The 14,831-nt window shown below is 32.0% G+C and overlaps 2 protein-coding genes across 2 annotated transcripts in view; one reads left to right on the top strand and one right to left on the bottom strand.

Moving 5' to 3' along the window:
* LOC132752390 (uncharacterized) overlaps positions 1-14,831 on the bottom strand; it is an 81,134-nt gene that overhangs the window by 26,625 nt on the left and 39,678 nt on the right. The window lies entirely within an intron of this gene.
* LOC132752387 (uncharacterized) overlaps positions 1-14,831 on the top strand; it is a 28,566-nt gene that overhangs the window by 9,337 nt on the left and 4,398 nt on the right. The window contains exons 2-14 of the mRNA XM_060742704.1: positions 116-700; positions 1,766-1,803; positions 3,245-3,448; positions 3,692-3,832; positions 6,116-6,284; positions 6,536-6,799; positions 7,198-7,253; positions 8,054-8,278; positions 8,820-8,972; positions 9,417-9,585; positions 10,008-10,217; positions 11,396-11,947; positions 12,849-12,902. Of these exons, the coding sequence (XP_060598687.1) occupies positions 121-700; positions 1,766-1,803; positions 3,245-3,448; positions 3,692-3,832; positions 6,116-6,284; positions 6,536-6,799; positions 7,198-7,253; positions 8,054-8,278; positions 8,820-8,972; positions 9,417-9,585; positions 10,008-10,217; positions 11,396-11,475 (2,289 nt within the window). The 5' untranslated portion in view covers positions 116-120 and the 3' untranslated portion in view covers positions 11,476-11,947; positions 12,849-12,902. The remainder of the gene's footprint in view (positions 1-115; positions 701-1,765; positions 1,804-3,244; positions 3,449-3,691; positions 3,833-6,115; positions 6,285-6,535; positions 6,800-7,197; positions 7,254-8,053; positions 8,279-8,819; positions 8,973-9,416; positions 9,586-10,007; positions 10,218-11,395; positions 11,948-12,848; positions 12,903-14,831) is intronic.

Consider the following 14,831-nt stretch of genomic DNA (forward strand, 5'->3'; position numbering starts at 1 on the left):
GGCTCGATTTAGTGTCCAACGCTCTACTTACTGGGTTAACCGGCCTGTTAACTAAAATAAGATGTCTCGTTTTAAAGACGTATCGCATAATTTGCCTTGTAATACATTATTTCAGCAAACATGAGTGTGTCTAAATCAGTTGTAGAAGAAATTGAGGAAAAGTTAAGTAAAGAAGCAGGAATATTTAAGAAATTGATTTGTCTGTACAAAGCGAAAGAAAATAAGGCAAACGTAGATGAGTTTCATAGAAAATGCGATGCAAAAGGCCCTACAGTCACAATCTTGTATGGCGCTTACAATACAACTTTTGGCGGCTATACTTCTAAAGATTGGAGTTCACCTGCGAATAAACGGACAATACAAGACGATAAGGCTTTCCTTTTTACAAAGAATGACAGCGCAGATGCAAAATGTGTCATTTTTCCAATTAAGAGAGACAAGAAGGATGTAGCGATAACATGCTATGCAAAATACGGTCCTACATTTGGAGGAGGAACGTTTTTAGATTACGATCTTCTGACATTTAAAAAGAAGACTGCCTCAGAGGTTACAGGTGATAATCTATACTTGAATGGTTCGATGCATATAAACAACGCCTATGCGAGCCGTGCAAAAGATTCTTCTCTACCAAAAACAAAAACTGTTAATATTAATTCTGGGAAGATGATTGTGAAAGAGCTAGAAGTTTTCCAAGTAACAGGTAAGTGAGTATTCATGTCTCCCCTTTGTGATATTTTACCTGTATATTCAACAATAATAATAGATTATATCCAACATTTTGTTATTTTTATATGCAATAATTGAACATTTCATAAATTTTTATAAATTTTCATAATGGCATTTACTTTGTTAAAATCTTTGACAATTATTTATTTCAATTTAGCTTATTTTGACTTCAAACATGTCACGCGAATAACCATCTATGCATTAGACTATAAAGCTTAAAGTTAATTATGGGATGCTTTTTTATTAAGCTATAAACTACATACCCGGTCATTTTTATAATAAAACTAAAAGCATTTCTTTTTTTATTAGAAATTGCCGATTTTGATATATAGTATGCATGTTCAGTTATATTATATTAATAAGGGATAGTTAAACTTCATCTTGGCTTTAATAAATATCGTTCAATTATCTGTTGTTATGACACTATGAAACGGAAATTTTCACTACTATGTCATTTCAGATAATAACTGATCACTGAGAACATTTCCATAGCATTGTCTTAGAATAAAGATGTTGGCGTCACACTTTGTTTAAGTTCGAATAGAACTCTAGGTCACTATAACACTCGTAGTTCCAACATAGATCCTGAATGAAGAAAAATCTCTTATGATTAAAAAAGATCATTGTCATCAAATGTTCTTTCGTACAATATTTACCTTAAACAAAAAATTGTGTCAGGAACCGGTTTTTGTAGATTAACATTATACCCTTTGTATTGCATAGTTATACTTGTATTCAGATGTCGAGTTTCAAATCAGTATCCAAAACTACTTGGCATTTATTTTAAGCCTTATACATGCCAATATAACATAATGGTAGTCAATTATCACCCCACTAGTTAGCATGATTTTACAGAGAGCTTTCCAAACTTGAATTACTGCATTTCCAGGCTTTTTTAACTAAAAACATAAGAGCGCTGTCCGACGGAAATGTCTAAGTAAAAAACATATGCAAAGGCTCTCTAGCATTTGAAACCTAAACGGAAAATCACAAATAACTAATTCAATGTATTATCGAATGCACTTTTTTATTTCTTCAGATGATAGAACTAAAGGAAATTGGTTAGAAAGAACGAAGGTATACCACTTTGAATGCATATTTGATAGTGCAATGATTGTGCATTTAATAATTGCTTAGCAGGAAAACTTTAGGAATTAAGATCCATAGATTATCAAAGAGAAATGATTATGTATAAAAATGCCCAATTGTAATTATAATTATATTAGTTTTGTTCATTCTTTCACGCCCATACTATCAAAATACAAATGCCTTTTACCTCTTGTTATAATATGCATATTGTAGAAAAGTCAAACATATTATAGCAAGTAGTTCAGGTAATATAAAATTCAATGAACTCAAAATATATATCAACTAAATTTTAAAAATTACATTTTCTTTGTCTCTCTTAGATTAAGTATTTTTGATTCTTTTTGTTTCATTTTTCACTCAGTCTTCAGATACATGTAATCTTTGTTTCAACGTGATAAATAAGTTCCATTTTTCTAATATTGGGACAGTTATTGTTCTTATTTGGACTTTTTGTTTTTCAGAATATAGCTAAGACAATTGTGAAACATTGAATTGCTATCAAAATAAAAAGATAAAATTTGCAAAATAAAGATCATGAAGATCGGCATTGTTAATATTCTTCTGCTTTTAATCTGCTTGTCGCACTGAATTGACCCACAATATATTTGTGTTTGAAATTATGTTTTGTCCAATAGAAGTGCAGTATTTCAAATGAATACATTACACATTTACTTTGGTGAATCGGATAATATTTATCAGTTTTTAAACAATATGTTTCAAACACGGAATTGTATGTGGCAAACCTTGCAAAAACACAATTTTTTTCACCCTTTCATTAAAAAATATGGATTAAAAATATGGATTTAAATTGATTGAATAACATTGTTTAATATAGTTTATGGAAAACCAATATACTAGCACTTTGGTTTTTAATAAATGAATGACATATTTATGCGAGTCTTTTCGTTATATAAGTCATACTTTGTCTTTGAATTTGATTATAACGTTTAAAAGATTCAGTGGTGAAAATAACGTTCTTTAAGATATTTCTCTGAAACTATGATAAAAATAGATTTGTTTGTTTTGAAAATGGCTTAACTAGTCAAATGTTTTATAAGTAACAAATTACTAGTTTAAATAAACAGCACATGTTAAAATTTTATACTAGCAGTCCATACGACAAGCCATTTTCTTCGCAATGTTATTTTTTTTCTAGTAGGCAGGTAATATATAAATGATGATTCTATGCAAATATTTAAATCTAAGGAAGTAGTGAACACAAACTATAACAGTTGCTTAGTAGATGTATTTTTTTTATTTATCGCACTGACAATTGTTTTGCAGTGAATATTTGTTTTTGTGATCAAATGTTATTTTTACATTGAAAAAGCAAGTGTTTTTTTCTTGTAAAAGGACTGAATAATTTAAGTTTTTAACATTGAATAGTAATCATTACAACGTATAAATTATGTGTCAAATGGTATTTAAGAAAGACGATGTTGTCAAGAAGAAAAATGCGCTTATATCAATGGAAACATTACCCGGGTTGGATATAGATCATTACAATATTTTGTTCGTAGGCGCTATAGCATCTGGGAAATCTAGTTTTATCAATACTTTATCAGCAGTGTTTACTGGACAGTTTGTCCCGATTGCTCAAGCCGGACAATCACCAGAGAGCTACACAAGGAAGGTTTGTAAATAAATTTCTATAATAAGATAAGATTACTGGAAAATTCACAAATAGATCTATATAAGCTATATAAGATTAACGAGTGAAGTATTCAATTATTCGATATGATAGAGACATTTCTAAAGATCTGATATGTGTAATTGTATTCCAACCCTTGTGGCAATATGGTTAAGTTTACATATGAGCGTCATCAGAAAAAAAAACTTTAAGAGAAAACTGCTACTTCTTGTTTCATCATTTCAGGTAACGAAATTTATCATACAATCACAGACGAATAAAAGATTGAATTTATTCATTTATGACATGCCTGGATTTGAGCACGAAAGAGGTCTTGAAGAAGAGCTTAAACTTCTATTAGAAGGAAGATTACCTGAAGACTATCAAGTAAATGAAACATTATAAATGATTCGTTATTTATCTTTTGCCTAAACAAACCTTGACGTGCATCAAATATTTTTGTTTAAGGTAGCATGTCTACTCGGGTAATTCAATTTTATATCCGAAAATTAAACAAAAACATGTTGCTAGGGTTTTAAACATTTTTCAAATTATCTTTAAAAACCTTCATCATCTTAAAGTTAAAATCGTATAATTCGGAACTCAAATTTAGTTACAATTTATTTGTTTATTTCATTTATCATTTGAATGCTCCCAGAGCAAAAAGCATACAATTACCGCCTTTACAGCCCGTCCATCTGTCTGTCCGTGCATTATCAAGAATCATAACTCTATCTAATTTGTTTTTACTATCTGCCTTTCCGTTAATACTTCTTTTCATGGTAATAATATACACACTTACGAGGTATGATCAAAATGTTCGCAGCCCGATAAACTTCTAGCCACTACACTGATATTCACACACGATACTTCAATACCGATATCTTACTGACCGAGTTACACTCGGTTTTATAAATATAAAGTAACATAAACAACACTTTGATCAGTAGAGGGGTGAGTAATTTAGACCAAATAAAAAAGGTTGAAATCAGAGTCGCCATTAAGTACCTCTGTAAGAGAGGGGTGTCCCCCAAGGAAATCCACGCGGACTTCATGGATATACTTTGGAAGGAGTTCCCTTCCTATAGCACTGTGAAAAAATGGGCTGCTAAATTTAAGAGGAGCAGGGAGAACATTGGAGATGATAAGTGGCCTGGGCGGCAGAAAGAGACCACCAACGATGAAACTGCCGAAGTTATGCACGATCTGGTTATGTGCGACAGAAGGCGAGGCCTGCGAAGTATTGCTAGGAAAGTGGGTGTAAGCTTTGGGTTCAGGCAATTCTAACTGATGTCTATGGCATGTCAAAGGTGTCCGCTAGATGTGTCCCAAATCAGTTAACTGACGACCAGAAACGATCCAGGTTTGACATTTCAAGATATCTTTTGTCTCGCTACGAGGATAAACCTGATTTTATCTACCGGATCGTAACTCAGGATGAAACATGGGTCCATTAATTCGATCTAGAATGAAAAAAAACAGAGCATGCATTGGAAGTACCCTAGCTCACCCCTTCCGAAGAAATTCAGCTTCAATATTTTGGATAGTCAGGGGAAAATCATGATTGACTATATTGAGCAAGGTCATGCCATAAACAGTACGTACCATGCAGACGAATTGAGACGTCTGCGTCAAGAAATTGCGTTTAAAATGAGGTGTAAACTGACTCGAGACGTTCTGCTTCTATACGACAATGCCCAGCTCACACATCCAAAGTTACGATGGCTGCTGCAACTGACTGCGGCTTTGAAATTCTTCTCCATCTCCCCATATTGTCCAGCCTTGGCCCCGAGTTCATTGTGGACCAAAATCAAGAGTTCTATTTTGAAGGGTGCACAGGTGGACAAAGTGCATTGATGTAGAGGGCGATTATATTGAAAAGTAAGACCATTAGTTGGGTTTTCTGACTACCGGAAGTACTTCGGGCCGAGAACTTTTTGATCAATCCTCGTAGATATCATATTGACTTAACACTGTAATATTAACAAATGAAAGGGTGTGCAGTGTAAACAAACCATAACTCTACATTTCTAGGAGTTTGAATTATATATTTTGTTAAAACGTAAATTAATGTACTTGCAGTACTTTGAAATCAATTTTGACCGAACAAATCAACGCAAAATAGTGATTTTGGGTAATTTTGAGCAGTCCATTCGTTGCCATAGTAACAGGAACTTTAAGACTGAGCATATCGTTTACAAAGGCAATGGTCCAGTCAACATTTGTGACAAGCTTGAATAATATTCAAGCAGTTTTTATAGTTTTGTTGCAATTTGAACTTGTAAAGGGAGACTATTCAATGAAAACAGCAATTTTCACAAAATGCTAAATTAAATGATTGCCGGGAGTCTTACTTCTAAACTAACAATTATATAAAAATAAATTTCACTAGAGGAAGTGCATTGTTAGGAGTTATAACTCTGCAATATATTTTTAATAATTTTCCGTAATATTATCCTTAAACTATATGATGATTTGTTTTTGGCAATATAAAGTTTAATCTAATTTATATCTAATTTTCACAGATAAAGAGACCAGGGAGAAAAGGTGCAATGTTCAAGAACCATAATACTACACTATTTATTTCTAAATGATTCCCTTAAATTTGATATAATCTTCATCATATTATGTGTGTCTTTACTAGATCTTTATTTAGTTTCAATTATTTAGTTTCAAGGCAAGGCGAAGCTTAACAAAATAACGCTAAAGACGAATGCAACATTGAATGACCGAATTCACGCAGTGTGTATGATAGTAGCAGGGGATATGCGTTTTGAAGATTTCTCTAAAGAACAGTTAAAACACATTAGTGACATACGAAAAACAATTGCAGAGTCGGGTATGTTAACTAGGGTCTTGACAATGAGCTGATTGAAATAATGAAAAATAGTTTCATATGATCATATTGTCATGGCATTTAATGTGCTAAAACTTCAACAATTTGTGTTTATTAAAAAAACAACAGAACAAATAATGTTTTAAAAGGAAACATGTTTATAAATTATCAATATTTTGCGAGAAATTTGTAGAAACACATACCTTATATGTACATGTATAGCTTTTTATCTGCAGTAATCATATTCATTTCAGGTTTGCCAATGGTTGTTGTTGCAACTAAGTTTGACAAGCTATGCCCAAATATATTGAAAGATTTTGAACATTTATTTCAATGCCCGGCAGCTAAAGAAACAGTTACACACATTGCTAAATTCTTCGGGATTCCTGAGAAGGATGTGTTTCCAATTATGAACTATCTCGAAGACAAACGGAAAAATGATGTGAAAGAACTTTTAGCTGTGAATGCATTTCATTGGATATTTGAAATCGTTGAAAGCTACCTTCGGCACCATAAAGGTTAAAAATTCATATTTTTATCGTATACTACAAACATTAGCATCACACTTGAATCAACTACTATATAAATTTCTGACCTTAAAAGATTAAGGCTTAGTTGAAGTCTCAAAGCAGTTATTGACACACTTTTTTCTCATCTTAAGACTTTGATGTATCAATAAAAACTTATATCTTTGCATCAGCAATGGTTTTTAAGATCTGTCGAATGCATACGCATATACTCTCTTTATTTAAACACAATCCTATTTGTGATGTCAAGTTTGTACAGATAACGTTTCTTATGTTTAAAGGATTGCCCTGCCTACGACTGGATACTTTTGACATCATATAATGCCTATATACTGAAAAGGAAATTTTCTTTAAATTATAAGTTCAAGTGTTGTATTTTTATATCTAAGATTTGATGGTTGCACCTGACGACTGGTCTGAGCGAGAAACACTTTTACCAAAATTGGTAAGCCCTTAAGTTTAAAATATGATTCTAGTAAAACAAACATTCTAGGTTTAGATAACAGTTTAAAACACAGTGAAACGAAACACGGGCACTAATAAAGTTTACCTTATATATGAAACAATTCTCATAGTTATACTCGTAATTTCCATTAAATATATGATTTTCCTGGAGATTATTTTTCACTACACATTATGAGTGACTGAGTTGAAATATACCGTAACGTATTTTAGTAGTTTGGCTGATTAACAAAATTGTAAAACAAAAGTTATTGTTTTATGTAATGCGTTCAAGTAAGTCTGGTTTATTTATAGATTTTTGAGGAAAAGTAGATAATTTTCGTTGTAATGAACTGTGAAAGATAAATAAATATTTAACACTACAAACGACAATTTACACATTTTTTTCAAAAATGTTACCTTTCAGATTCTATTAGTATATTCAACATATTTGTCCTACTGTTTTAATGCAATATAATGTTCAATATAACATTAAATAATTCACAATTAGTTTTACAAAGTGGTTTTAATTTAACTGGTACAGATGTAAATTAAACCTTCTTAAGTGTAAAGATACTTTAGATTTCAATAGCAAGGAAACAAATATTAAAATAAAACAAAAGACGGCATATTCTTTATATGCATTTTAGTTTCATTTAGAGATTATTAAATGACGTTCTTCCGTGTTGATCTATTTATTAATAGATTCTGCATTGGAAACGTTCTGATACTAGGAGCGCTTGAGACTGCCAACTGTTTTGCATAGAAACTTCCTGTTTTAAACACTTTATTTGATTACTACAGAAAAATGAAGATGACAAAAGGAAGGTAATTAAATCAATATATGAGAGTACTTTAGCATTGGAAAACAAGACATTAAGGATTCTAGTGGTTGGACCTACAGGATCCGGAAAATCAAGCTTCATTGACTCAATAGCATCTGCCCTTTGTAATGAAATTACTTTCAAGGCAGTGGGAAACGGGTCAGCATGTGCAATGTCGGACAATGCTACATCAACAACGCAGAAGGTGGTTGTTTGAGACATTTAATTGAATTAAGATTTCTAAATAATATAGAAAATACAATATTCCATTCATACCTTATTACAACACGTAAAATATTGCAAAATATTCTATCAATCATATAAACTAATTTCCTTTAAGAGTCTTTTAACCCATATTCCTTTATTGTTAGTATCAGATCTTTAACAGAATTTACCTGTTTTGATAATAAATGCAGTGTTATTATCATTGAGCAGAGCTGATTACTTTATCAGCAATTAGGGTTATGAAGTTAATATCATTTAAAGAACCAATTTTAAGACAACGTTCCATATGACCTCAATGACCGTCATTGAATGAAACGTTACCATTCTAATCGGTATTTAAATTTTGTTATTTCATCCTGTCATCGTACGTCCTAGAACTCCTGATACTTAGTTATTTATTTTTTTGCAAGCAAATACATCGGTTGTTTTATAATACGTTGCTTTATGTTTTTCAATAGAAAATCGATGTAAATGTGAAGCAGAATTTTCTTCTATAATTTTAAAGCATTCCTTTATTTCAGTTTAAATTGCATGATATCGAATACTTAGACGATTGTTATAGAAGAAAGAGCATAGTATGTATTGGGGATACCCCTGGCTTTCAGGAAGTGGATGGTATAACAGAAGATAATGTCAAGCTCATTATTGAGGGGAACGTGCCGGATAAATATAATGTTTGAATTTATATTTACGTCTTTAATTTTTTATTATATTTAAAATGTACATGTATTTCTTTACGTAAAATGATCTACGAAACAAGTTTTAATGACTATGGGTTAGAGAACAGACAATTACAAGTATGATTAAAAGACATGGTTAGTTTTTGTTAAAGTTGCAATAACACTTAAGAGATTTTTTGCACTTTTCCAGCTTTAACGGTGGAGGAATACTGAATTTCCATATAATTTCTGACACGAACGGCCACCTGAGTATAACCTCTAATGTTCCGTAATCTTGCTGGATAGCTTCATCACATGAAAAAGTTCACAGTTCCTGGTGGGACTCGAACCAAAAATGGTGAAAAAGTCATCTATAGTATCATAAGAGAAGTTTCTAATTGATTTAAACCACATGCACCCATATTGCATCAATATCGATACCTATTTTTTTTGTTTCAGATCATAAATGGTATTCAAAAAACGCAAAGGGAATTCATAAAAGAACCACCACCTTGTGACAAAATACATTGCGTATGTTTTGTTTTTGACTGCATGAGTGTTCAAAAGGGTCTGTCAGAAAAAATGACTACTGTCATCACAAATTTGCATCAATTCATCAATTCTAAAGGTTATAATTTAACAAACCTTTATTTCCCGCTTCGGCAGAAGTTTTTTTAATGCACAATTTACTATTGTTATGATTATTGAAATGTTGATTTCTGCTTACGCTGGTGCTTGGGGCAAGGACGGTAGCTTCCAATTACCACTTCCCTCCATTATAAGGTTCAATCAAACCGAGACTGCAACACTACATTTGGCCGTTTTAGGAAATCTTTAAGGAATTATTTGCTCTATTTCTTCTTTCAAAACAACATTCACAATTGATTTTTCAATACGGAAACGCATAATAAAAACAAATACATAAAAGCATTTAATTTATTAAAATTGATAGATAAGTTACTTTAAACAATTTTGACAAATGTATCCAATAGATATTTAGCTTGTTTCCGATTGCGAGATGAATCAAATTTCGATATTATCCTTTTATAGAGTATCCGCTAGTTGTGGTCTTGACAAAGTGCGATGAAGTAAGCGCAATTTTACGGACAGGAAAACGTCGTGTATTTACAGACAAGGCAGTGAAGAAATGCAAACAGGAAATTTTGGAACGCTTTGGATTTAAACAACAACTCCTCTTTCCGGTTGTCAATTACGTTAATGACAATAATGTTGATCTTCAGGCCGATGCTCTTCTTCTGGGTTGTTATGCTTTTGCTTTGTCAAACCTCTTTTTTTATATATTTATAGCATGTGTCCGAAAGGTAACAGACCTATTAAAATTATGATTAAGTTAAAAACAGTTAAATAAAATCGTTCTTTATAAATCAAAAAAATCTTATATATAACTTGTCTCTCTCGTGTTGATTGTTTTCACCCAGTATGTATTTTCTGAAGTTATTACATCGTTACATATAACCTCAAGGCCATTTAAAAGTCTAGCACAGTAGAAAAACAGATTAAAAATACGCTTCCCCGGAACACTGCAATGGCATTTGGGAGATCAGCTCGAGAGAATTCGGGTTGGCAGGCTATGAAAAGCATGTTTTTATAACCGTATGTGGACTAAGGGAACATAGGGAATGTGTAACAGTAACGCGCTTTGTACTTACAATATAGAATGTTTTGGATATACTATATACATATTAAATCAAGATGAATAATATGCCGGACTCATTTCCTTACAAGCCTAACACTAACGTTTTATTAGAAACCAATCTTCCTTATAGAAAATCCTGATATAAGGGTCGTCGCCATCTTTGAAATTTTATACTTTAATGACAAAGCGCGATACTGTAACACGTTCCCTACAGCTGGATGACGGACCAGAATTTCTAAATACTTGCCATTGCAGCCACGATTCGAATAGGACGTATTATAAAGTGTTAAACCCTTTAAAAGTTACAGCGTATACTAGACTGCTACTTAAGCTGTTTAAAGTTACAACCATTCAAGGCCTTGACTGAAGATGACGCGATGTGGGGGATTCGATCCGAACTTATCGAAACCGGGAGGAACATAGATGCTTTTCTAGTAGTGCACAGTGTAAACATTAGTGTGTTTTAAATGACCCCGTTTCTATACTAATACAGCTCGTCAAATACGCAATGAACCGTGATAAAACTAAGCGCAACCTAACATAACCTCTTGATGGAAAATATATTGCATAATCCTATGGCCAATGCTTTTCGTCTGCAAATAAGTTTCGGCCAATTTTGATTGCACTGGTCGCCGGGCACAAAGTGTAATTTAAAGTTAGTGCAGCAGTGGAAATTTTACAAACAAATTAATTGTTTAAAACTTGTAAACGAAACTATTATATCAAACTGAATAACAAATAATCTATGACCAATAAATTGAAATTGATTAATCTATTTCAGCTGTATTCATGGAGATGATTAAACTGGGGAAAGGAAGATTGGAAAAGCTGGAAGAAAGCGCTAGATTTCAAAGTTATTAAGCTCTATTAGCAGGAATTGTTTTATTATTCGAAATACTCAATATTTTAAATATTTCATTATTTGATATATAGTAAAAATATGTGAATGTAGCAGCATATATAAAGCATTGAAGTGATCCGAATACTAATATGCGTCTTTTAGATAGTTGTATAAATTCGGAAACGGTAACTAAAAAATACAATCCGCTAAAGTTTGATATTCCCTTACATCAAAAACAGAAGTTACAGTTCAAGCAAACGTCTTGATTAATCTGATCACCCCTCAAACACATGTTTTCTAAATTCAAGGCAAAAAATGTTTCACCCATTTAAGAAAAACAATAAGAAATATGCATACACTGAACTGCACTGAAAGTATTTGTGTAATGAACATATTTATGACAATAAACAACATGTTAAATCTGTATTTTAGTGCATCGGGTATCCAGTGATACAGTTGGAGATACAGCAGAAACGTTAGCATACCAACGTCGTAAGTGATCTAAGAATATTATCTTTTATATAAGAATATCAAAATCAGTGACAAAGTAGCATAATGGTCATTCTAGGGTATATAGTGAGTGAACAGGTGAAAGACAAATTATGCTCACATATTGCCTAATTTCATTCAATTTTGTAATTCACTTCACATGAAGGATTTTAATAAATATCCATCGAAAATTACCTGTAAGGCTCTTTTTTATATTTCAGGCAGTTTTTTTTATTTTATCGCAAACGTAATCTAATATCAACTGTTGGTCAAACACTATCATAACAGTCAGTCAATTTTGCTCAACTTGAAAATAAGCATAATGTCACTTTAAGAATTAAATTTTGTTTTCTTATGTTGCTGACGCTGTCGTTGTTTGTTACAAAAACTTATTTTATTCAAACTGATGGTAAATGGGCCCTTTCAACTCCCTTTCGAAATGTCAATTACTTCGGTTCCGTTTCCTGGATCATTTATACTGGTGTCAAATGAGGAAACATAGATGTTTCCAAAGAAGAATTTGATTTTTAATGTTTACATTCTTGTCGTTTACCTAATCGTAATTCACCATTTTAGTTTCACTGAGTAAAATGTTTTTATAAGACGGTATCTAGAAAAAATATCCCTTTTATCATATATTATACTGTATAAAACACAAGCAACAAGACGAACAACCCGCTTATTTGATAGTCATCTCCCGTCAAATACATAATTTGCAGTTTCAGCAAAAGTGTTCATAATTTCTGATCACCCATCAAACACACGTTTTCTTAATTTAAGCCAATTAATACTCGTACTTTGCACATATAAGCAAATCAACAAAAATATGTGTATATATATATCTGTGTGTGTGTGCTTAACGGACATTTATGACTTTTAACATCATGTTTAATATGTATTTAAGGGAGTCTGAGGACCAGTTACAAAGCTGAAGATGCAACCGGAATATACAAACCTCGTAAGTGATCTTAGAATGTCACCATTTTATTATAAAAATGTGTCTTACACTAGAACTGTCGTTGTTTGTTATATAAACCTATTTAATTCAAATCGATGCTTATATGAATCCTTTCGAATTTCTTTGAAATGTCAATTATTTGGTTCAGTTTCCTGAATCAATTATACTGGTTTTATATGAGACATGGTTGTTTTCAAAGAAATATTTGAATTTTTAAAGTTTACCTTCTTGTCATTTACTTCATCTAAGCAGGTATAGAAATAATACGTAAGGTTTTGTAATTCGCTAATTTAGTTTAACTAGATAAAATTTCTGATTTAGATGGTATCTTGAATAAGTAATTCTTTCATATCTGTATCAAGTTCACCAAGCAACAACAACACAAGCATAATTTACATCACCGAGGCAATTGCTTAACTCACTAAGCAGCTACTTATCTGAGATAATACAATTTTTCACATTTTATGCAGTAAAATTATATCTCAAGTGTTAAAAAAGATCTTACTGGCAATTTCAAACATTACATGTATTAAACAATTTCGTATTACGCGCGTTAAGACATTTTGGCTAAAGAAAGGGATAAGTGAAAATAAAAATTCGTATGAATATTATCTTATGTATGCATGCATATTTTGTTTATAAGTAAGTCAAAACCTTCCGGATGTTCCTTTAAAATAAAGATAATTGGAAATCAGCAATGTGTCCCGAAAGGTTGCCTTACGGGCGTGAGCATTCGGTTATCCTTAAACCGATTTTATTTGTTGAAAACGTTTTGAATGCCTGAAATATTATCAATTATGAAAATTTCAATGTTCATTCGATAAAATTTAGAATAAAAGCAATGTATTTCATTATAATATAACCTCTTATAAGTTTTATAATCATAATAAGTGTGTTTTGAGTATAGAAGTAAGAACGAAAATTATTACAGTGTTCCAATAACGGAATCTATGAAATTACTTTGCAAAAGGAAACTCATGATATTAATTGCTTTATCATATAGTATAAAGGTCATTGCCATTTATTTTACTCCCCGACAAACGAAATTTTAGGGGGTAAACTGGAGTCAGCTAGGTGTGCGTCGGGCGGTCGGTCCTCGATCCGTTGAAGATTTCTTGTCCGGGACAAAGCCCTGAAGCTAAAAGAGATATCAAAGTTTGAAGATACATATCTTTGAGTAGAAGTACAGTGCAAAAGAACCTTCACTTTGCCTTGCCTAATTTGCGAGTCATTGCCCTTTGTTTATGTTTTAAATTTGAAATTTGTCCAGGACATTACTCTCAAACCACAGGGGTAGTAACAAGAAACGTTGTAGGTAGGTAGATCTCAATGAGCAGAAATGCAGCGCAAAAGAACCGTAACGCTGCCTTTCCTAATTTTAGTGTTATTGCCCTTTGTTCATTCCGGCACATATTTCAAAAACAACAAGGAGTATTAACAAGATACTTTGTAGGTAGATATATATACTTGAGTAAAAGTGCTAAACAAAAAATGTCTGCCTTGTCTGATTTTTGGCCCTTTTTACACTTTGAATTTTGACTGGAACATAGCTTCAAAACGACAAAGGATATTAACAAGAAACTTTGGTAGTTATCTCTCATCGAAACAAAGTGCAGTGCAAAAGAACAATAACTCTGCCTTCACTAATTTTGAAGTAATTTCCCTTTTTTTCTTTTAACGCTCAAAATTTGTCCAGTACATAACTTGAGAACTATGAAAAGTATCAACATGAACTATGTAGGTAGATATATCACACTGAGTAGAAGTGCAGAACGCACAGCGAGAAAGAACGTTTTGCCCTTAGAAGAAGGCATGAAAACTTCAAATCCAAACATTAATTTATCTTACTGATGTAGGACAAATAATTCAAAATCATTTGAAAAAATATATAAACCACTGCATTATCCCTATGTGCAAAATTAATAACTC

Source organism: Ruditapes philippinarum, unplaced genomic scaffold (assembly GCF_026571515.1).
Source record: "Ruditapes philippinarum isolate M1 unplaced genomic scaffold, ASM2657151v2 ctg239_1_1_1_1, whole genome shotgun sequence".
Classification (NCBI taxonomy): Eukaryota; Metazoa; Mollusca; class Bivalvia; order Venerida; family Veneridae; genus Ruditapes; species Ruditapes philippinarum.